This window comes from Hemibagrus wyckioides, linkage group LG01, assembly GCF_019097595.1.
Source record: "Hemibagrus wyckioides isolate EC202008001 linkage group LG01, SWU_Hwy_1.0, whole genome shotgun sequence".
NCBI classification, from domain to species: Eukaryota; Metazoa; Chordata; class Actinopteri; order Siluriformes; family Bagridae; genus Hemibagrus; species Hemibagrus wyckioides.
In genome coordinates, this window is record NC_080710.1 from 15283280 (window position 1) to 15306314 (window position 23035).

Below are 23035 nucleotides of genomic sequence, written 5' to 3' on the forward strand. Positions count from 1 at the left end.
CTGCGAGCTCCTGCAGAGAGGGGAATTAGTCAGTGAGAGTAAATCAAATCTCTCGGTTCCCTAAATCCCATCCTGCACCATGAAGCAGGAAGCCTTCCCAGAAGCACACAGCTGAGAGGCTAGAGAGTGGTGAGATGGCATGTTTGGAAAGAAGATCATGGTAAAAAGATTATGATGATCTGGGATATCGTTATAGGAAGGATGTTAGGGGATGGTTGAAGCCAGGTTTTGAGAAGTTGTGTTTAATGCAATAGAGAGCTATTTTTGGTTGAAGTTAATGGGAATGAGCTGCTTTGGAAATCTAAGCAAGTATAGCTTTTTCTTTGTGTGTGTTGGATCATAGAAGAAGAAGAAGCCTTTATTTGACACATATATATTACAGCACAGTGAAATTCTTTTCTATGCATTCCCAGCTTTCGCAGCTGGTTAGGAAGTTAGGGTCAGAGCGCAGGGTCAGTCATGTTACAGCGTCCCAGGAGTACAGAGGGTTAAGGGCCGTTCTCAAGGGCCCGTCAGTGGCGGCTTGGCAGTGCTGGGCCTTAACCTCTGACCTTCTGATCAGTAACCCAGAGCTTTAACAGTTGTGCCTTCTCTGCCCCATGCTGCCAGTAACTTCAGTAAAAATCCACAGCACATCACTTTAGAGAAGGTTTGGTTTATAATCAATGATACACTAACCATCAGAGATACAGAGAAATGGTCAATCTGGACCATCTCTGCTAACTGGTCTGATTTTAAGAAAGATTTGTCTCAGAAGGTAGGGGTATGCCTTTGTACAACTAACAAGGGTTTGACAGGACTAGTCAGATAATATCCTCACATCCTGCTTCAAAACAACAAGAATAAAATATTACAGGAATTTAATCTACTAAATCTAACAAGTGATCCCTCCAGAGTTAAGCTCACCAAAACTCAGGTTAGAAGTCCTGAATGCTAATTGTAGCATGAAACATGATGGTTAATATGATTGACAGGCAAGTAGAGTTATCTGTTTTTTTAATGAGGAATTGAATGTTGGTGGTCCAATATAGAGATTTTTTTTCTCCTGAGAAAATATTTTATAAACATCTACCACACCATGAAGAGAACTTAATACCAAAATATTCCCCAAAAAGCATTCCAGCTCTACATTTTAACTGGCTGTTGAATGGTTAAGTGGGAAAACAGCCTGATAGAGAACAAACTACAGGGTTTTATAGAGTTCAAGAAAAAGGTTCAAGATGGGAAAAAGATTTCAAGAGAAGTTTTGGAGGAGATTTAAGGATGTTATGGTGAAGCAGAGTGCAGAAGATTAGTGGGCCAGTCAGAGGTGCATGTGTAGGGGTTGTTTGCTCGCAGCTGTAGGTGTGAGCTGAGCTAACAAGGCCAAGCAACTCATCTTGTTAGTCTCAACCTGAGACATCTTACTGATAGCTGCAGCAGTGTGACTTTCACACTAGGTCAGCACACTCCGTTTTTTTTTTTTTTTTTGCGCTTTCTCCCTGAGATCTGTGCTCTATTGCTGAAAGAGTAAAGCGGCTGATATTTGTAGTAGAACCGTGTCTGTGCCCTCAGATTGTTATGTCTGCCAGGAATCGGCCTCCATTCAGCCTCACGGATGCTGCTGTGAGGTGGAAAGCAGTGGAAAGTAACAAAGGCTAATTCAGAAGTTTGATTTAAATCATGAAATTCAAAAGATATGCGCTGAAGCATGTGCTGGAGTTTGCATCGTAATTTGAAAAGCAGTGCAGTGAAATGAGCTTCGACAGAAACCCGGGATTAGAAATGATATGGACGTGTATGTGGTGTTTCATGATCTCTCTCTCTTTCTTTGTGTTTCTCTCTCGCTGTCTCTCAGATGGCTACTCTGGAGCAGGTTGGAGAGGAGGTGGTTGGTCAGGCGCGGTGCCCTTTCGAATCACGCCAGTCTAATGTTGGCCTGTTCGCTGGTGAGTTGGCTGAGCCGAGACCATCAGGAGAAAAACATGATCTCACCTTTAATCTTGCCAATATTCTACTGACATTTCACAAAGTTCAGCTGCTGCTTCTATAGTGCCAGCACACATACAGTCTCAGGAAGCATGCAGTTGTAAGCAGTGAAACCTCTGAGCGCTCATATGTGTGATGAATATAAGGTATGTTTGGCCTTTAATGCGTCCATGCTTTTCACACGCAGGTGGTGATTTTTACTCAGCAACGATGACCGATTTTTTAGCTAGCGACGCAGTAATCTACAGAAGTTTGGGGGAAAGTAGCCCAGTCCTGCGAACCGTGAAGTACGACTCGAAATGGCTGCGAGGTTAGACTCCTGACACAGCACTCTGTCCAAGTTTCTTTGTTCTCCCTGATGAAACGGGAACATTCGCTGAAAACGTTTCTTGATTATTATTCGTGATCTGTTCTTTCAGAGCCTCATTTCCTTCATGCCATCGAGTATGGGAACTATGTGTACTTTTTCTTCAGTGAGATTGCTGTGGAGTACACTACTCTTGGCAAGGTGAGACCCACACAGCTCAGCTTGATGACTCCACACCCATACGCAATGTGTAGCTGTGAAAAATAGACAGAATTTGCCCCGTCGTGACTCAGTAAGCCGCACTGTGCATTTATTTACAGATATTATATTGCTTTTGACTGGATTTTCTACTCCCTTCTTTTTCTAGGTGGTGTTTTCCAGGGTGGGTCGAGTGTGTAAGAATGATAATGGAGGTTCTCCAAGGGTTCTGGAGCGCTACTGGACCTCATTCCTCAAAGCCCGGCTGAACTGTTCTGTTCCGGGTGATTCGTTCTTCTACTTTGATGTTCTGCAATCCTTAACAAATGTGATGCAGATTAACCACAGACCTGCTGTGCTGGGACTTTTCACCACACAGGCCAACAGGTGACAACACACTATGAGCTCTCCTCTTCTTTCCTCTCCTCTCCACTTCTCTTCTTTCCTCTCTTCGTTTTTCCTCTCCTCTCTTCTTCTTTCTTCTCCTCTCCTCTTCTTTCCTATCCTCTCCTCTTATTTCTTCTCCTCTCTTCTTCTTTCCTCTCCTCTTCTTTCCTCTCCTCTCCTCCTCTCTCCTTATCAGTGATGGGGTGGTGTGATACTATTATCACACCAAAATTGATTATTTTTGCTTGTGAAAAGTTATGAAATATTTTATTCCTTTTATAGCAAAAAATGAAGGTTTTTCTTTTAAAATTCATTTATAACTATATTTAATGTTCTGGAATATACACAAAACAAGTGAGTTCCTGTTAACATGATAGAAAACTATAAACACTCATCCATTCATTCGTCCATCCTCTCCTTTTTCTCATCACTTTAATTAAAAAATATTCAGCTTATGTTACCAGGAAACCAAGTGCAAGCCCTCTGTTCTTATCTAGGACTGTTACAAAACATTAGGCCTGGAAACTCCTTCCAAAAATGACAAATGCCCAAGAAACTCACAGAGAGTTACACCATATCAACAATTACACACATTTTAATCCATTTATGTGGCGTGTCCACTGTACCTGTAGAATTTGTTTCTGTAAGAGCATCGACATATAAACAAGCTTATTAACCTACACTGGTGGTTTGTCTTGCAGCTGACCCTACTGTCAGAGCCGCTCTGATAGAAAACTAATCAGATTTGTGAATCTAACAGTGCTGTGGTATAAATTATTTTAAATATGTGTTTTGTTTGGGTTTTTTTTTAATCAAATAATTCCCATATTTTAGTATTTGTGTGTAGGTAGATTTAAGATTTTAGCTAAGGCATCTTATTAACCCTCTACTTCAAAACATGCTCTTGTTTTTATCAGTATCACTGGCTCCGCCGTTTGCGCCTTCTACATGGACGACATCGAGCGAGTGTTTAGTGGCAAGTTTAAAGAACAGAAGACCAGCGAGTCGGCCTGGACCCCTGTTCCTGACGAGCAAGTGCCCAAACCCCGGTATGTCTCATTGCACAGGGACTGGGTCATGGCACCGCTGTCAGCTTCCTCTCTTATTATACATGCACATGAGTGATGAAAACTATACACTGTTCATTTATTCATCAGGCTTGATTATCTTCTTCATTCTGACTGGAAGTTCATGTTTAGACAAGGCATTGATAGTCTGCTCACAGTTTGAATGTTGATCAAATTAGAATAGAAGAGCTGATTAGGATTAGTAATTTATTTCAGACTTCAGGCAGAAGATTTGGTGTGTATTTGATGTGTGAGGGGAAAAAAATTGGATTTGACTGTGCGAGTCTTAGACTCCCAGAACTGACTGGTCAGTCGATTATGTTCTGTGAATGGCGTGCATGCGCACACACACATCTTCTGAATGATTATTTCTACGCAGAACTCCAAGTCTGGCTTGTCAGTCCAAACATAGAATCTGCAAAGTTTCTACTGAGCTGCATTAGCTCCAGTTTCACTGAAAGGAAACCAGCAGCTTTGATTTACAGACTGCTGAAAGAGATACTGGAATTCCAAATGCTTCTGTGCCTGTGTGTGTCAAAACATTTCTGCTGAAAGCATGCATAACTAAATCTCTGTATCTGTTTGTGTGTGTGGCTGTAGGCCAGGTTCCTGTGCAGGAGACGGTTCTGCAGCGATGTACAAGTCCTCCACCTCCTTCCCCGATGAGACTCTCACCTTCATCAAATCCTATCCTCTCATGGACGAGGCTGTACCAGCAGTGAACGGGCGGCCATGCTTCACGAGAACTACGAGCAGGTTCATACACACACATCCAAAAGATTCGCAGAAGTCTCAGTGTCACAGCCAATAAGACAATTGACAGATTGCTTGTGCAAGCTGTAGAATGCCTGCTGGCTATGACCATACTTTCTCCATCACATCTGTCCCTTGCAATTTTTTTCCCCAAACGGTTTATTCCTCTCTGTCAAACTTTCTGTTTTCCTCGCCCTGTGTGTGTCTCTCTCTCTCTGTCTCTCTCTTTCTATCACACTCTGTTGCTCCTTCTCACCATCACATCTGTCTCAGGCTCTCCTGAGAGACACAACGTCTAAACACTACTCAAGAGTAAACACAGACACCTGTGCTGTTTAATACTGTCGGATGCACCAGCGGTTCTGCCGCATGTTTACTAATGAAGCTGTTTCCTATGCGCAGGTTCAAGTTGACCCAGATAGCCGTGGACACGGCCGCCGGGCCTTACAAGAACCACACGGTCCTGTTCCTGGGCTCGGAAAACGGGCACATTCTGAAAATCCTCGCCAGCACGCACCCTAACTCCACCTACAGCAGCCAGCTCCTGGAGGATATCGACGTGTACAACCCAAACAAGTGAGCTTGCTCTCTCTTTCTCTCTCTCTCTCTCTCTCTCTCTCTCACCTTTCCTCTCTCTCTCTGGAGGAGTGAGGAAGTGTGCACTCTGGGAGTACAGCCTTAGTGAGCTTCACCACTGATTAATTCTGTTTGCATCTCACAGGGCTACAGCTTCTCTCTGGAAATGACATGAGCGGTTTACTTATTTGCTTTACTGGGTTTTTTATTCTCACTCTGACAGCTCCGTAGCACACAGCAATTATTACTGTGCTGAGAAACACCCACGTGCCAGAGCTGAAGCATTACACACACATTACAAAAAGCTTTGTTCCTGATGCAGCCCTCCTCCAGTCGTCTCTCTCGTTCTCTCGCCATCCCTCCATCTCTTCTTCTGTATCTCTCACTCTCACATCTGTGGAGTGATGGAGTGTACACTATGGGAGTAAAGGCTCTGTGTGTTCCACCGCTGATTAATTCTGTTTGTGTCTCACCGGGCCACAACGCCTCCAGAACCCACTAGACACACACGGTGGTCTAGTGCTCAGTTTACTGTCTGCGTCTCTCTTATACACACATACAAATTTCCTTTCTCTCATCTTTACACTCTGAGGGATTTTATTAAGACAACAAGCTCTATCCTATAGTAAACAAGGTGGACTATAAAGCACTAGTTTGATATTCTTAGGGGTTTGCTCCATGGCTGTACATTAGCTGCCTGATCTTGGGTGGCTTTATATATGGAGAACTTCATAAGTGACTTTACTGCACCAGTCAAGACCTTAGCACAGTATGTTCTGGTTTAATGTATAAGCCTGCACTTTCCTTGTGATAAGCAAGTTCAACTATTTCAGGAAACTGATTTTCTGCATTTTTATTCCTTTAAGTGGCATATTTTTAAGCGAACCAGGCTCAGCATTTTGTTTTTGCTTGATGACAGCTGGTGCTGAAGGGAGGAGAAAGTGAGGAAAGTGAAACGTGACATGATCTCGACTTTAGTTAATATCCTTTCTTTTACGCTGACGCACACGTTGGGATGCGATAGAAAAGCTGAAATGTTTGAGTAGTGGGCTGATAGAAGATGATTGAAAAGCAATATATTTATAAGAACATATTGCAAGATTATATCAGCAAGATTAAGTATCAAGCTAAAAAATGTCAGTTTTGAATTCAGGCTCTTCTCATGAACACTCTTCTCATCCCTTGTTAGATGTAATGTACGTGGGGAAGACAGGAGGATTCTGGGACTGGAGCTGGATAAGGACCATCATGCCCTGTTCGTGGCCTTCTCGAGCTGTGTGGTACGCGTGCCTCTGAGCCGGTGTGCTGACTACGGTACTTGCAAGAAGTGAGTAGCTGAGTGAATCTAATTGGTTAAACGGTGTTGATGAATTTTTCATAACAGTGTCTCTCACAGGAGTTGCAAATGATAGGTGGATATTAATGCTTTATTATTTCTATGTTAACAATTCATTCATTAATTGTGCCACAAAAGCTCTCGATGGATCATTTCTAAGGTTAATTATATAAACCGATTCAGAATAGTTTTGTTATTTAACAAAGAAAAACGTGTCAATGTGGATATGAATTTTTCTGTAAGGAGGTGTTTATTTAACAGTTATGGAAATTCTTCACCATGGGACAGCCTTCAGGACAAAGGAGCAATCTTGGTAAAAAGACAAGTTTTGGTATCTAATTAATTTCAGCTAAAAATAATAATAAAAAAGCAAGGCTGGTGAGGGAGCAGCTGTTGAAAGCCGTTACACCATGAGTGCTAGCAGGAACTTGTGAATGTTCTGCATCATTAAATTAACCTATAAACTTTTTAAAAGCATTATTGTTAATTAATAAATTGAAATGTGTAATCTTTTGATAATTTCAGTTGGTGTAAAAGGTATAAATCCTATAGGGAGGTGATTTTAAAGGAAAAGAACCCACTTTGAGGCGGTAATGTGGTAGCACTCTGTATTGCACCAAACTGATGGATTATTTTACTATCACAATGTTGGACACTTTCCTTAATTTAACTTGCACCTCTGTAGAATGTATATTTTTCATTCCTTTCTGTACTTGCTTTGCTATAATTTTAACGATGGATAGAACAGGTCTGAGATAAAGAGATTGAGATGTTGTGGTACTCTACATGGTATGAGTGACAAGCAAACAAACAAAGGTCTTCATAATCCAGTACACAAATGTCTTGTGAAAACTTGTAGTAGTGTTTCATGTAGTAGTGTTTGGTTTTACTAACCAAATTTAAAAGGTGATTTTCTCAAACATACAAACATTTACTTACAGGTTGCACACACATTATTTTAGCATAATTTCTGCTGAATATAGTATAAGGAGACTTTTACTATGGATGTCAGTAACTGGATTAAGAACAAATGTCAGGGCATGTCAAAATCTCCAGGATCCCAAATAAAACACCTCAAACTACTAAGGGTTAAAGACCACTAACCCTACTGAGATTACATTTCTAGATGTGTATTTACTGTTACAGATGCTTTTCACCTGCAGTTGACATGAAAAACTGAGAGGAAATTCTGCACTTTTGCAGAGGCAAGGATTTAAAGACATAAAAGCTAGGCCAATATGTAGGAGAGCAGGAGAGCACTGCAGCTGTGTGTGTGTGTGTGTGTGTGTGTGTGCGCTGTGTTCTGAGTAGCTGATGGAAACGGGGACGTGTTTCCTCCACAGCGTGATAAACGTCCCTCTCCACCAAGACGCCACCAGCCAAACTGCACACACTCAAATAGGAACCATCTGATTGGCTAAAAGCCAATAACAACAAGACCAGAGAGGCTGTCTTATTTTTTTTCCCCCTTCTTCTTCTTTTTTCCCTCTGTAAATAGTGGACAAGAAAGCTGATAGGCTCTGTTTCACTTCATAGTGATCCCCAAATCCTATCATGGGATTTGACCAAGAAGAGGGCGCACCTTGGCTGGGATTACGGGCCGGTAATCACTGCTGCCTCCCGTTCCTCATTTCAGCCTTTTCACACAAATGCTTTGCTTTATAGAGACGATGTGCTCGAAACTGCAGGTCTTAGACAGTAGTTCACTCTGAAGAAAGAGACTTATTCACATCCAGCATTGTGTGTGCGTGCGTGAAGAGAAAATTATCCCTGTTTATTTTATTGGAAGTCAGGATTATTGTAGCGTGCCACGCTTATGCGGCAGAGTTTTATTTCCATTTTTAGCTCTGCAATTAGTAGCAGCTGAATGTGAAGCGTAAGTAACAACGTTAAAGTAGAAACACGCTCAAAGTTCAAAGCCCAAAGCACAAGCGTTTATCCTAAATGGTGAGATCAAGTGATGAGAAGTTTTACATAAACTCTTTAGTGTTGTTTATCCCCATTAGGAGGTAATAGTGTTAGGATGAGCCACAGAATCAGTGGAAAGTTTGAAAAGAGTAAACAGCTGAGCTTAGAGAAACAGAAGCCACAGCGGCTACAAGAGCAGCTATCGATCAGAGGAACAGAAGAAAGCATTGTGTTAGTATAATTTGTTTTTCTAGACTCCTTCATTTTGTTACTCTCTGTCACTCAGCCTCCCACTCAATCACGCTCTCCCAAACCACACACTGCTGAGTATCCACACACATTATATTCCTTTTTCTCCCCCCCCACTGCTCTCTCTTTCTCATCACCTCTCACTCCCTCTTTCTCTCTCTCTTTCTTTCTTTCTTTCTTTCTTTCTTTCTTTCTTTCTTTCTTTCTTTCTTTCTTTCTTTCTTTCTTTCTTTCTTTCTTTTTCTTTCTTTCTTTCTTTCTTTCCTTTTCTCTCTATATCTTTCTTTCTTTCTCCCTCTCTCTCTCTCTCTCTCTCTCTCTCTCTCTATGAGCTCTGCCATGTCACAGAGTCCCAGTTGGGTTCTGGCAGCTATAGCACACCTGTCAATCACACACACATGTGCACATACACTCATGCACTCACATCTGGCTCTCAGGCAGTTTCTCTGACAGTCCCTCCATCTCCATCTTTCTCTTGACACCTCTTTCCCTTTGTCTGCTCTCTCTCCCTCTCTCTCTCCCTCTCTCTCTCCCTCTCTCTCTCTCTCCCTCTCCCTCTCCCTCTCCCTCTCCCTCTCTCTCTCTCTCTCTCTCCCTCTCCCTCTCCCTCTCCCTCTCCCTCTCCCTCTCCCTCCCCCTCTCTGATGATTGGCTATACTCTCACACACAGCCTCAGTCTATTAGTCGTGTGAGGCGTTTTTAAAGCATGATGATGAAAATTTGGGGTGAGAAATGCAGACCCTTTTCAGCCCATCTGCTTTGAATTAACTGTGTATGTGTGTGTATTTTAGGAGCTGTTTGTCCTCACGAGACCCGTACTGTATCTGGCTGAAGACGGGGAGTTGTGTCACTGTGGCGCCAGGACTAAAGTGAGTTACAGAATACAACATCCTGCTGTTAGCCTCTTTACTCTAACCAAGTTACAGCAAGTTTACCGGCAGCTGCTGAACACTGGTCAAAGACAAAACAGATATGAAGCGGAACAGCAGCATTTAATATAAAAATAAAAAGACAAAAAGTACAAAAAGACATGGGATTGATATATTGGGAACAAGCCAAATAGAATGTTTAAATGAATGGATGATGGTGAAAAGAAAATAAGTTCCTTAAGGGTTATTTGGGTATTTAATGGGTTTATTCTACTTACAGTCTTTATCTCGAGGGACAAAACAACAAAAATAATTATTTGATTTGTTGGTTGGTTGCTTGGTTTGTCCAACCCATTAATTTGAATTGTAAAGTGCAGTATTGAATGATAATACAAAAGTCCTTAAAAGGGAAACCAAAATGAATCATTTAATTACCCAAAATGAACAACTGAAATGAAAATCTTGAGATCTTTTATTCAATTTTAGTATTTTTATTTGAAATGAACGTTGAAATTAATGTTCATTTTGGAAAAGCTGGAGAAATATTCAATAATAACAGTAAAAATGGCAGATAATGTAGGATTATATAATGACATTTTAAATATGCATCACGTTTTCTTATAATAGCAAGTGATTTATTATTGAATTGATGTAAAAGTTTAAAGGTTTACGTGTTCTAATGTCCCTCAGTGGGGGATATTTTGCTTGCGTGTTATTGATGCCTTAATGGAAAAGTGCTGTGCCGTGTTTTCATTCACTGCTCTGCTGCATGCCTCCTCAGCTTTTAATTCATGTAATCTAAAAATAATGTGCTTCATTGAATCAATATTAATTATATCTCAACATCTTGCGCAATTCGGGTCTCCAGCTCGGAGCTTGTCAAAACGTTGTGAAGGCAAAGTCTACAGCCATCCATCTTGTTTGAAGGCAAGCATGCCTTCAGGTAGCAGGCTGAAGGAAATGAAAGGGTGTGTGGCATGCCTGCACCTATGCGGGAGTATCGACCCCCACCCTGATGTCATTTATTTGTCCACACAGGACCAAACCTGTACGACACACGCTTCTATTGACCAGCCATAACTTTCATGCAGGGGAGGAGGGAGAAGCCTCAATCAATCCCCCACTCTGTCTGTATGCACGGAATCGAAAGTAATGTTCAGCTCTATGGCTTTCTGCCACCATGCCTGCGTATGCCAAGCCAGCACCTTAGAGAGTGAAACAGTAAGCGAGAGAAAGAGATAGAGCGAGAGAGAGAAAACTGTTAGCTGTTAGCTCTACCACCCAGCAGGCCTTTAGCACCTTTGTCCCGCTGAAACATGGCTGCTACTCTAAATCACTGCGAGTGCTTATTTTCTCATCACAAATTTGGCTGTAAATTGCGGCGCTGAGTTAGTCACGGCATGTTGCAGGCTTGGGTATGCTATCCAAATGTGAGTATTGATCTCTTTAAATAGCACTGCAGAGTTATTGCCTCTAGGTCACATGACTATCTGTGTGTGATATTTACTGTAGGCTCCACTGGACTACTGCAAATGAAACGTGCAGAATGTATTAATGGAAGTTTCATAAAATCCCCGGCAGGCAAACTACAGTAACTCGACAACTTCTTGACTTGCTTGTTTGGAAAAATCTGTTCGCAGTGTGTCAGTCAGATAGAGTTGTCGATAGTTTGTTTCTATCAAGGGTAATATAGTCCTAATATTATGCCACGAATAATGAATTTCCTCTAAACTGCTAGTCTGTTGTGACCAAAGGGATGAGTTTGCCTTTCAATGTTTTCAGAAATATCTTTGATCCCAAGCTTGTACACCTCTGCTGTGCGGTGCAATCTACATGGTGTCACGGCTAAGATAAGCGATAGAGCTTCTGACTTAACAGAGACCTGGCCATGACAGTTGGTGAGCACAGGGCTCAGGCTGGACTTGAGCGATTCCAGACCGAGGCCTCCAGTCGGCCAGGCAAGTCATTCATCAGGGTTAGCAGGACAGTGTCATCTGTACATTAATGATGTGCTGCCTCCTCGCTGACACAACACTGTTATTTATGCTCCCAGTGAAAAGCCTGCACAGCTTTGTCCAATCATTTCCAGCACTGGTCATTACAGAGCGAGAGAAAATAGTTCACCCTCACCCCTTTTCACCTGCTGACTTCTGGGTAATTTATGTCCTTGGCAGGTCAAGTTGTGGTTTAATAGCATCGTTCCTCAGAGGAGAATTCTGGAGATAGGGCTCTGTTATAAGTCTTTGGTAGGATTAAAAGCGATTCCCTGTAAATGTTTTGCATTAAACTAATTTGAGCTAAGAGTAATTGTAAAGTCTGCAGGTGTTAATTTATCACCAGGAACGTGTGGTTGAAGCATCAGCTGTACTCTTACTATTATTTTAGTGGAGATTACTCAGTCTACTATTGTATGATCTTAATGAGCTTTCTGCTCTAGTGTAGGCAGGGTGTGAAGTTCTACAGCTCATCAGTACTGCAGATCATACCACAGCTCTGAAGTCATTGTGCTGTCTGAGAAATGACCTTTTGAGGATGGACACCTTGCTTTGATTTTCCAGTTTTTCGTAGAGTGTTATTTGAAGGTGCGTTGTTTGCTGAACCACATCTGGCTCAATCTGGAGCAGACTCTTTAGGGACCCGCTAAAGATAGCAAGCTTACACACTCAGGCCCACTAGCTTTATGGGGGTTTTGTGTCTTTTGAAAACCTTTGGCTCGCACTCAACAGTGTTACTCACAACATCAGAGACTGAGATAAACTCCATGTGAATACATATTTAGGCTGTTGTTTGTTCTGCAAGGTATGACCCCCCCCCCAAACACACACACACAAGAGGGATCTTGGTCCACTTCTTCATGCACAACTTTAGTACTCTAATGTTTGTGAATGTGGAATTCCCTCTTCTCCATGACTACAGCATCCTAACAGAGGCAATCAGGTCATGGGCTAAAATGCCAGCAGAATAAATGATGCCATTAATCTTCACAAGTTCTCCTGAACCAGCAGCCACAAAACAGGCCTAAAGCATCAGTGATGTAGCTGCATGTATCACAGGGGGTAACAGGTATTTTCCCTGCAGTTCTCTCACCAAACATGCTGATGGTGTGCGAAAGGTTTAGTTCACATGATGCTAATTTTAACATTTCATGATGCTCAGTGAAGTTATGGGCATTTCTCTCTGGCTTCTTTTCTGCAACGCTTCCAAACAGCCAGTTGTTACGAAACCGGAGTTAAACGGTTTATTTTGGAACTTGACAACCACAAAAATCAGCTAAACTGTGCAATTCTCAAACTGTGATCTTTGGAGTCTTTTTCTCAGTGTGCTCAAGTGTCCATTTCCTAGCACATTTTGCAACAGTTTCAGACACATGATGCTTTTTGTTATGGCCCTGTTTTGCATAATGGTATTTTTTAAGTGCTTATGCATTTTCAGATCCATTACCTGCATTGTGAAGGTCAATAGCCATCTGTTTCTTCTGTGTGGAGAGTTGTGTTTTGAAAGGTTTCTCTCACAGTAATGGATGACAAAGGGACTTTACATGTGTGTAATCTCATATTTATACCCAAGGGAAACAACAATGCTCATTCCCTTTGTGATTTTTGATTTAGCATGATGAAAGAATAATTAGCCGAATTGTTTGTCTGCATGCATTTCTGTGAATGTGTGTGTGTAACATACTCGCACCGAATCCATCTTTCTGTCCTGATATTGCATGCATACACTTGTGTAGTTGACAGGCTGCCGCACATTATAAGGGAGCATCATATCATTCTCTCTGTTTCTGTCCCTCGCTCTCTGAGGTTAATGGAAATAGGGGATGTAAATTGTGTCGAGGGAAGAGGGCAGACAGATTGAATATTGAGGACATGAGTTCTTTGTGTCAGCTGAAACAGAGTGTTGCTGCTGTATAACCTGCACTACCTGATTCACTATTATTTTATTTCCCTTTTCTAATCTGCGTAGCTTGTCCTTGTTTGAAAGGAAATGGTGCAGTGCTTTATCAAGGCTGTACTCCTCCAGCAGGCACTCAGGAATTTAACTGCTACTAGGGCTAGGCAATATGATGATATAATATTGGTACTGTATTGTTTGTGGTGTTTCTATAACCCTAAAGTACTCTTTCCCCCACCTCTGCTCGAGTCACTCAGAATGTAAAGTAAGTCAGAGCATGCATGAAGGAAATAAAGCATAATTCACAACATTTGACAGACCAGCCTACTAAATCTAGGATAAATTCGAACATACACTATATTCGAGGGGCTATAAACTGTTGAAGAAAGGACAATATTTACAGTTACACTATTTACTGTCCAGTGTCACGCGAATGAGGATGGGTTCCTTTCTGAGCCTGGTTCCTCTCAAGGTTTCTTCCTCATATCATCTGAGAGAGATTTTCCTTGCCACCCTTGCCTTAGGCTTGCTCATTAGGGAATAAATGTTAGGGAAAAACAGTAACTTAACTTTAAGCTTTATAATTTTTATTCTATTATTCTATACTTCTGTACTGCATTGAGAGAATGTCCACCGCTATACAAATAAATTGAATTAAAAATTGAAATTGTAGGGATTTGCTTATTCATCTACAAGAGCATTAGTGAGGTCAGGCACTGATGTTGGGTGAGGAAGCCTGGGGTACAGCTAATGTTCCTATTCATTAATGATTTTGTTTGCTCATAGTAATTTTCACTCCGTACAACAGATTTAGCTTACCTAGCACTACTGCATCTCTGAGAGTTTTAGATATGTTGTCTTTATCAGTACTCTGGATCTGCTTCTGTTATAGGTTATATAACCTGTGGAGGTTTTGGTGATTTTGCTGGTTTTGGGCCATTATTGCAATAACTATTTTAGCTGCTTTAATACTTTTCATGCTTGACCTAATGCAGCTGATCAGAGGTGGCTGTAGAAAAGTGAATCTCTACTATTTTCTGTAATGGAGAATGTGGCACAGTGATGAAGCAGTTGCAGTACTCATTGTCCTCAGCCTGCAGAAACATTGCAGCTATAGAGCTGTCAGGAAAAGCAGTGAAGCCTATTTTAGGACTTTCAGCATAATTCTAAGCTTGAGTGCACTGTGAAGCACAGTATTGGCTTAGAAATGAGAAAATGACATTAATCATATGGACAGTTTGAAATTAACTATAGAGTAGTCTCACAGGGCCAGATATCATCTCTATACTGCAAAAAAACTGCAGCTGAGCAAGTGGAAATATCTTGAATATTCTAGCATTTTCTGTTATAAGATTACATCAAACCACATATTAGATTATTAAATCTATTTTTAGATATTTGTACCAACTTCCAGCTTTACGTTGTCTTATGCTAGTTGCAGAAATAAATGCTAAAAATGATCTGTTAAAAGATGACTTTTCAAGTAAGAAATAGACTTAATAATCATAAGTTTGTTTAACTGGGTACTTAGATGTCATATTTTGCTCACAATATACAATTGGAGAGACTAGTGAGACCAATGTGTGCATATTATATCATTTCAGAGTACAAAGTAGGTGTGGTGACTGACAACAAATACACAGTACCATGAATAGAAGCCATATCAAATTGCTAGTTGAACATCCCATTCCAGATTTCATCCCCTTTGCTGTATTAATACCTTTCACTGTTCTAGGAAGGGTTTTCTCCAGATTTTAGAGCAGTGCTATGAAATTTAAACATTCAGCCCTAAGAGCATTTATGAGGTGAAACACTGATGTTGGGTGAGGAGGCCTGGGTGCAGTCAGTTTATTGGTGTTCAGTGGGGTTCAGTGCAGGACACACAATTTCTTCCAAGTATCTTCTTCCATTTCTTCATGTATCTCGCTTTGGACACAGGGGCATCATCATGCTGGAACGTATTTGAACCTCTTAGTTCCAGGTAATTGTATGCTTTCAGTTGTGTGGCAACAATTTAGGGATGAATGACATGTAGGTGTTATGGTCTGGTGGCCAAATACTTTTGGCCATATAGAGTGTCTTTGTGTTGTTTGTGTAGAGATCTTTTGCAACACATAAATGGTCTAATAAAACAGTCATTTTAAATGCTTAACTTGTTTGCAGCAGTGTTACACCTCCAGACTGCAGGAAATTAAGATGGGGTTTAGGGAAACCCTGCGCAGTATAGCATTTTGTAAAAAATATATATATATATATATATATATTTTGGTAATATATTTTAAGAGAAATTGCTATTATTTAAATGCAGTTGCAATAAGAACTAATTTTCCTATTGTTTAAAAGAAAAGTTGAATTATGTGTCTGATGTAATTGTACGAAGTCTTTTTGCTCTTTTTTTTTTTTTTTTTATGAAGGATTCCAGTCAATCTAGTAAATTAGTCTTTATTGAAAGACTGACATGTATTCTCATTAGACATTTCAATAGAGGCCTCACAAGACTCTACAGCCCAAATCAACCCTAATTGTTCAGAGAGATAAAATGAGGCGACAAACGCCATTGAGAATTTTTAAAACCGTAAAACACCAAATAAAGGACTTTTGAGCATTTGTACCAGTTCCATTATCACATCGATACGCTTTTCACCAGCCTTCTTTATTTTCTTCCTGCATTCGTTTTAGAAGGACCAGAAATCCAGGATCACTGATTGACTTTTTGAACTGTTGTGCACTAATTTCTAAAGAATAACATTCTGCTCGGTTCTCTGACACCAAGCAAGGGCCAGAATTCGATGGCTTAAACTTTCAAAATTGCACAATTCCGTTGATTCTTGTGGTTGTCAGGTTTCAAAGGTAACTCCTTTATGCCACCTACAGCAACTGTTTATAAGCATTGTCAGAAAGAAGCCCTTCCTGAAAGCATCATTCAGCCTGCAGCACATGAACTTCATTAAGCTCTGTTAAAGCTCCAACTAGCATCAGGTGCAGTGGTCAGATGAGTTCAAAATGAAACTTATTGGTCTTGCATATTAACAGCATAATGCTTGGCATCAAAAGTGGACTGCACACACGAAAGCACCTAACTCTCACCGTAAAACCTGGATCAATGTTGCTTCTGAGTTGTTTTGCACCTGATGGTTATAGGGGCTCTTCTGGAGATTAAACATCATCAGTTCTGCTAAGTACCGTGAGATTTCCTTCCAAAACCTAGTTGCTTCTGGTAGAAGGTTGAGTCTTGGCTAAAGCCAAACATATTCCCACATTAACACTGAAATGGTCAAAGAAACAGAAAAAGCACTGTTTTGCAATGGCTGTCTCAATCTCTGTGTCATTTGACAATGTCAGAGGCAGATGCAAGTGCAGGTTAGAGGTTTTGTTAAAAAAGACTTCATCCAAAGACACTTCCAAAACATGAAGCTAATAAAAAATCCTATAAACAAGAGCAGGCAGAAAGTCAGGTGATCAGCAAACGGTACAATGATTGCAAATTCAACAAGAAGGCAAGATGATGTAGCTGTGAGTATTACTGAAACAGACATGTATTATTACATCTCAGGTGACTATGAACCCGTTAGTGGAGTGTTGTGCTGGGAATTGTAGTCTGAAACAGCCATGTTTATAGACCTTGATGTGTTCTGAGAAGTGGAGTTGCTTGCTGATTCAGGCGCTGACACATGACACTCTGAAGTTGAAATGTACTTAAAACCTGTGGTCTAAATCGAAAAGAGAAGAATTCCACATACATAAACCTAGAGTTTAAGCAGTTTTGCAGGCAGGAATTACCAAAATCTCTCTCCTCAAGTGTCTCCAATCTTGTTAGGCATGGTTAGACATACAGGATAAGATTCAGTGCTGTTATTTTGTCCAGAGCAGGTGGCAAAGACATTCATGTGGGTGCTGATGAGTTTTAATCCAGTTTTCTCTACAAATTACAATCATTTTCCAATTAAAATTCTTTAAAAAGTTAGGAAAACCATGTTTAAATAAAGTCCAATTTAATGTCCTTGAGGTTTTGCGCATAATAAGTATATATTTATTATCTACTTTCATTATTCATAAGAAGTATATTATTTATGAAATATTTATATATGCACATAATCATTTTTTGCTTATTTCCATGAAGGGTGTCATTAATTTTCAAGGACACTGTATGTCATTAATTATGGAGTTTTTACATGGGTACATTCACACGCATGCATAACTTATTAAACTGTGATTTTTGCCTTGCGCAGTTAAATTATTTGCATGCTTGTGTAATTAATACACACTTCGCATGCTTACATCTCAGGCAAACATCAGAAATTAGAGCTATGCCACATGGAACAGATTTTTCATCGTGCGCTCCATGAATCTCAGGAAGAACCCATTTCAGATGTTCCTGTCGAGTGCTTCAGTACAGCACAGGTGTTCTCGCTGCCTCACAAACACACTGTGACTAGGTTTGGAAATAATTGCTGCTAATTGCAATTAATAATTGCAGTCACAATACCATGCCAAATAATTGCACTTGTAATTTTGTAACAGTCGTGCAGCTACAGGGAGCATGTGCGCTCTTTTTAAATGTTCCTTGATTTTTTTATTTTTTTTTTAATTTATTTATTTATTTATTTATTTATTTATTTTTTGAGTGTTTCTTTTCATAATTTCTGCCATCAAGAGAATAAGATGGCTTCCGCAGCCTAACAGATGACTGCATGCATCCTTCCTGGTCTGCCATTCATTTGCCAAACTGCTTCTGCCAAAAGAGTTGACCTTGAAAAGACAGCAGACAAATTGCATTTACCTTTTAGTGCTATTCCAGCTCAGACAGATAGACAACAGGTCTGTTGTCCTGTACTTGACAGCACAGGCAATTAAGGAAGCGAAGGGAAAAAGGGATGATGCAGGTAATAATTCTGTCCTTCTCTCCTGTTTTGTCTCTTTCTCTTTTTTTCAGGTCAGGGTTTGAGCAGGACGTGGAGACTGGCTACTCGCAGTATCCTGACAGCTGCCACGGTGAGCACAATCCCCCAGTGTCCTGATATCACTAGTATATGGCCTTTGCACACATTTATCCTAAAACAACTTAGTCTCTGTTCAGACCTACTGTATCTGGCTACATTACATTTGTATTGTGAATTGTATTGTGTCCCCTACATTAAAAAAAAAAACCCTCTCTTGGTCACCAGTGTTGCCAGGTTCACACTTTTCAAGCAGAACTGAGCTATTTTTAACTGTCCGTCCAGGCCGCTGAGGCTTAATGTAACAAGATGATTATTTTTTTTTCACCTTGGGAATTTTTCTAAATTAAATCCATTAAATCACTTTATTAAAATCACCAGCTGCATAAAATCTCCCCTCATTTACATGCTTCTTCTCTTCGTTCTCAACATAAGCATCACTTTAATGTATAAGCAGTGGCTGTTTGTGTCTGTGTGTATTGCTCTGTTTATTATCACAGCTATTCTATGTTTATTGCGATCAGTAATGATGCGAGACAATTTTAGCAACTGAATAAAATAACTGTTTTAGGAACCCTTTTTTTAACACTGCTGTATTAATGAATACTGAATGAAGTTACCGTTAAATATTCCAGTTCATGTTGCAGTGATGTTTTGATTCTAGGCTTTAAAATAGGGTTTAGAAAATTTAGAGTGTGGCGTTTTATTTTGTATTCAGTCGTCAGACGGCACTGTTATGTTAAACGTTATTATACCTTTAGACAGAATTGCTATTTTTTCAAGCCTATAAGAGCACAAATGTTCCAAAAGCTCAGAAAATAATCAGCAGACATACTTGAAACTGCTGTCTGTTATGTAATATTTGTTATTTGACATTATATTTAGGTTTATAGCCCTGTGCACATTAAAGAGCTATTGTGAGGACCTTTTTAAAATATATATATATAAAATATCCCTCACATCACATACGCGTTATTTTGTTATATACTCCTGTGTAATCAACTCCTGAGCTCCTGACGATTTACTTGTGAATAACAGGGAAAGTGCTGACATCTGACAGCTAAATATAAACGTATGAAATGTTGCTTGACATAGATTGATTTTATTTTGGTTGATTTTGATTTATTTTTGTTGATTATTACTTTTGGACTTAGTTATGAGGTGGTGTAGGGGTGCTTTGATATATATCTGGCAACCCTGTTGCTGAATAAAATGCGATCCTATGAAAATTCCTGATGTAAACAGCTGTCTGTCTCGGCTGTCCACTTGTCCACAGATGCTCATAATAAGTCCGAACAGACTAAACAGACCCATGCACACAACACAAATATTCCAAAAATCTAACCAAGTTTAAAGACGATTAAATAACTCTTGTTAATATTTTTCTTTTTTCTCCCTTAATCATAGATGTCTTGGCAACTACACGAAAGCAGAACCCTGCCTTGGATTCGGCGTACGGTCAGTTAATTTTCCCACACTGCTTCAGATCACACAAACCATGTCTCCATTTGACACGTACATACATTCATCATTCTACTCATCATCTGCTGTTAGTGTTTTATTCCTCACTCTTTCAGACATGTGCACGCATTTCAGCTCCACTGGTTTGTTCAACAGACACCAGGTCCCTTCTTTTATTTAGATAATGTCTACATATTGCTTGTGCATTTCTTATTTTGTTGGGTGACACTCCATGGTTGACTGCGCAAATGCTAGATGTATTACATCGTATTGCTATGATAGGAGCGTAAGTCGATTTACCCCGCTCTCCCCTCTGAAACTACCTTACTACTCGCTTTAGCTATGCTCTCACACTGTTATTGATGCCATCATTCCAGATCAATATGTACAAACACTGAAATGGGCATCAGGGAGCTTAATGCCTATAAAATCAGCCTGCAGGACCGAGTCCTGCCGCTGTAGTTCGGCTGGAATACATGAACACGCTGATTTTTCAGTCACGAATACATTCAGTGTGTAGTGTGTCATCATGGGTGTGGGAAAGAGTGCACTGAGCAATAATCAGCTAATAGTATTTGACACAATTGTGTGTGTGTGAATGCTGCAGAATGTGTCAGCAGAGTTTTTCAGTGCAGACACATTGGCAGGTGGGTCATGACCTCGGAGTTATTGTCCTGAAGCACATCAACAGCACATTGTGACAGACGGACAGCACTGCTGCTGTCTGCCAACTTAACTCCATTCAGCTCAACACACACACACAAACACACACATACACATACAAATACACAATCGAATCTCTTATTCTGTTGGACAGCTCAGAATTACTTACCATACCATATCACTCCAGCACTCACATACTGCACATAAAAAGCTGTTCTGCATTCATGAAGCTTGTTGCAGTCTCTCAGTAAATGTGACGAAGAAAAGACGCAGTCCACCTCCATGCTATAGCATCAGTCAGGGTGAGTGAGGTTGAAAGAGGGTACACTATGGTAGTTCTTTCACTAATTAATTTTGTTCATTGTTTATGCACCCCCAGCTTTTCTAGACCTCCATAAAACAACAGTTTATTTACAGAGTGTTTGATTATTCTCATTCTGTGACAAAGCTTATAGCATAGAGCAATTATTTTAATGCAGAGAAAATCCCCCTTACTGAGCTGAAGCATTACACTCTCTCTCTCTCTGTCTGTGTGTGTGTGTGTGTGATGTGATGCACATGCAGTCCCTTCTGAAAGTATTGGAACAGGCCTTGCCTTTTGTTTTTGCTATGCACTAAACATATTTTGGATTTGAGATCAAAAGATGAATAGGCAATGATAGATCAAAATCTCAGCTTTCATTTCCTGATGTTTCCTGATGTTTACATCTAGACGTGTTAAGCAACTTGGAACATGGCACTTTTCTGTTTGAACTCATTTTTCAAATGGTCAGAAATAAGCCGTGTTAGATTGATTGTTTAAACAAGTAATAGCTGAGAATGTCTGCTCTCGGGGCCTAGGTTTCACCTCTGAAGGCTGTATTTGTTGTTAAAAAGGATAAACCAACATGAATAGATGTCTGTGGGAGAAATGCAAGCTATTTTCAAGCTGAAAAAAGAGAGGAAATTACACAAGAATTGGGCATAGCCAATACAACATTGTCCTGAAAAAGGAAGAAAACACTGATGTACACACAACTAGATATTTAACAGGACAGCTAAGGAAAATAACACAGTTGATGATGAACATTGTGAGAGCTGTGAGGAAAAAATCCCAAACAACAGTCAGCAACAACCTCCCCAGGACAGCAGTGAAGGTATCACAATCCACTGGTTGAAAAAAGATGAGAGCAGAAATATATAGCAACCATACCACATGAAGCAAAGCACTCATCAGTAGTAAGAATTAGAAGACCAGATTGGAATTCACAAAGAAACACAGAGATGAACCAAGAAAAGTTTGGAACAAAAAAAAAAAAACCTCACGATGGTAGCAGAAGGAATTCAAAAGTCTACAAAAAAATATTCTGCCAGTTTACAGAGAAATGCATCTAATCTAATTCATTATGCAGCAAGACAATAAGCCAAAACACACTGCCAACACAACAAAGCACTTCATCAGGAGGGGGAAAAAAATGGAAGGATTTAGACTGGCCAAGTCAGTCACCAGACCTTAACCCAGATGAGCAGCATTTTACCTCCTGAGACTGAACTGAGAACCTTCGACCAAAAAACAACAACTGAAAGGAGCTGTGGTTCAAGCATGGAAAAGCATTAAAAAAAGAAAAGGAAAAAAAAGAAGAGGGAAGAAGATTGGCGAGGTCAAAATTTTATTTTTTAAAAATAAAATATGAAAATAGGTGTAAGAATATGAAAATATAGGTGCAAGTAGATATAAATAAATATATATATAAATATATAAATATATATATATATATATATATATATATATATATATATATATATATATATATATATATATATATATATATATATATACACACACTAACAAAGTGGTATACAGACATATACACATAAATGCAGACATGAACATGAAGGGATGTATGTGTATATGGCATATATTGAGGTGATCCAGTGTTTATCATAATATTTTAAAATTCGAAAATTTTAAATTTGTAAATTAATTTGTAATTTAATTTAGGACTATTTGTTCCAGTCCTTTTTCTCAACTAAACACTGAGGGTGTCGAATACTTTAACACATCTACATGTAAATCCTGTGAAATGAAAGATCATCTCTTTTCTTTTTTGATCATCTTATGCATAGCAAAAATAAAAGAATTGGCCTTTGAGTGCACTCTGTGCTATTTGATGATACAAGCCCAGTGAGTAAAGCTAGCCCTTTTTCACATTTTCACCAGCACATGAAACACATGTTCTGAGTCACCGTCACCACATTTTATCATTCCCCCACCAGTGGTGTAAAGAGCCAGCTGAATGATAAAATATTAAAGTAATAACATAACTCAGCCTTGTAGTGTTGTGCTAGTGTGCCAGCCTCAGCTCCCCGAGTGCGCAGACTCCATTTGCCTAGTACAGATAACACACTGACAGGCCTGATTGGAACAAGTCTGATGAACTGGCCAAAAAAATTATATATATATATATATATATATATATATATAT

At 39.8% G+C, this 23035-nt stretch overlaps 1 protein-coding gene across 5 annotated transcripts in view; it reads left to right on the plus strand.

The window, feature by feature from the left end:
* Window positions 1-23035, plus strand: part of sema6e (sema domain, transmembrane domain (TM), and cytoplasmic domain, (semaphorin) 6E) — a 134937-nt gene that overhangs the window by 96813 nt on the left and 15089 nt on the right. For all 5 annotated transcript variants that reach the window (XM_058386826.1, XM_058386811.1, XM_058386803.1 and 2 more), the window contains 11 exons: window positions 1838-1928; window positions 2156-2278; window positions 2388-2476; window positions 2643-2860; window positions 3778-3909; window positions 4528-4683; window positions 5083-5256; window positions 6446-6583; window positions 9541-9618; window positions 18443-18501; window positions 19854-19904. In XM_058386826.1, the coding sequence (XP_058242809.1) occupies window positions 1838-1928; window positions 2156-2278; window positions 2388-2476; window positions 2643-2860; window positions 3778-3909; window positions 4528-4683; window positions 5083-5256; window positions 6446-6583; window positions 9541-9618; window positions 18443-18501; window positions 19854-19904 (1309 nt within the window). The remainder of the gene's footprint in view (window positions 1-1837; window positions 1929-2155; window positions 2279-2387; window positions 2477-2642; window positions 2861-3777; window positions 3910-4527; window positions 4684-5082; window positions 5257-6445; window positions 6584-9540; window positions 9619-18442; window positions 18502-19853; window positions 19905-23035) is intronic.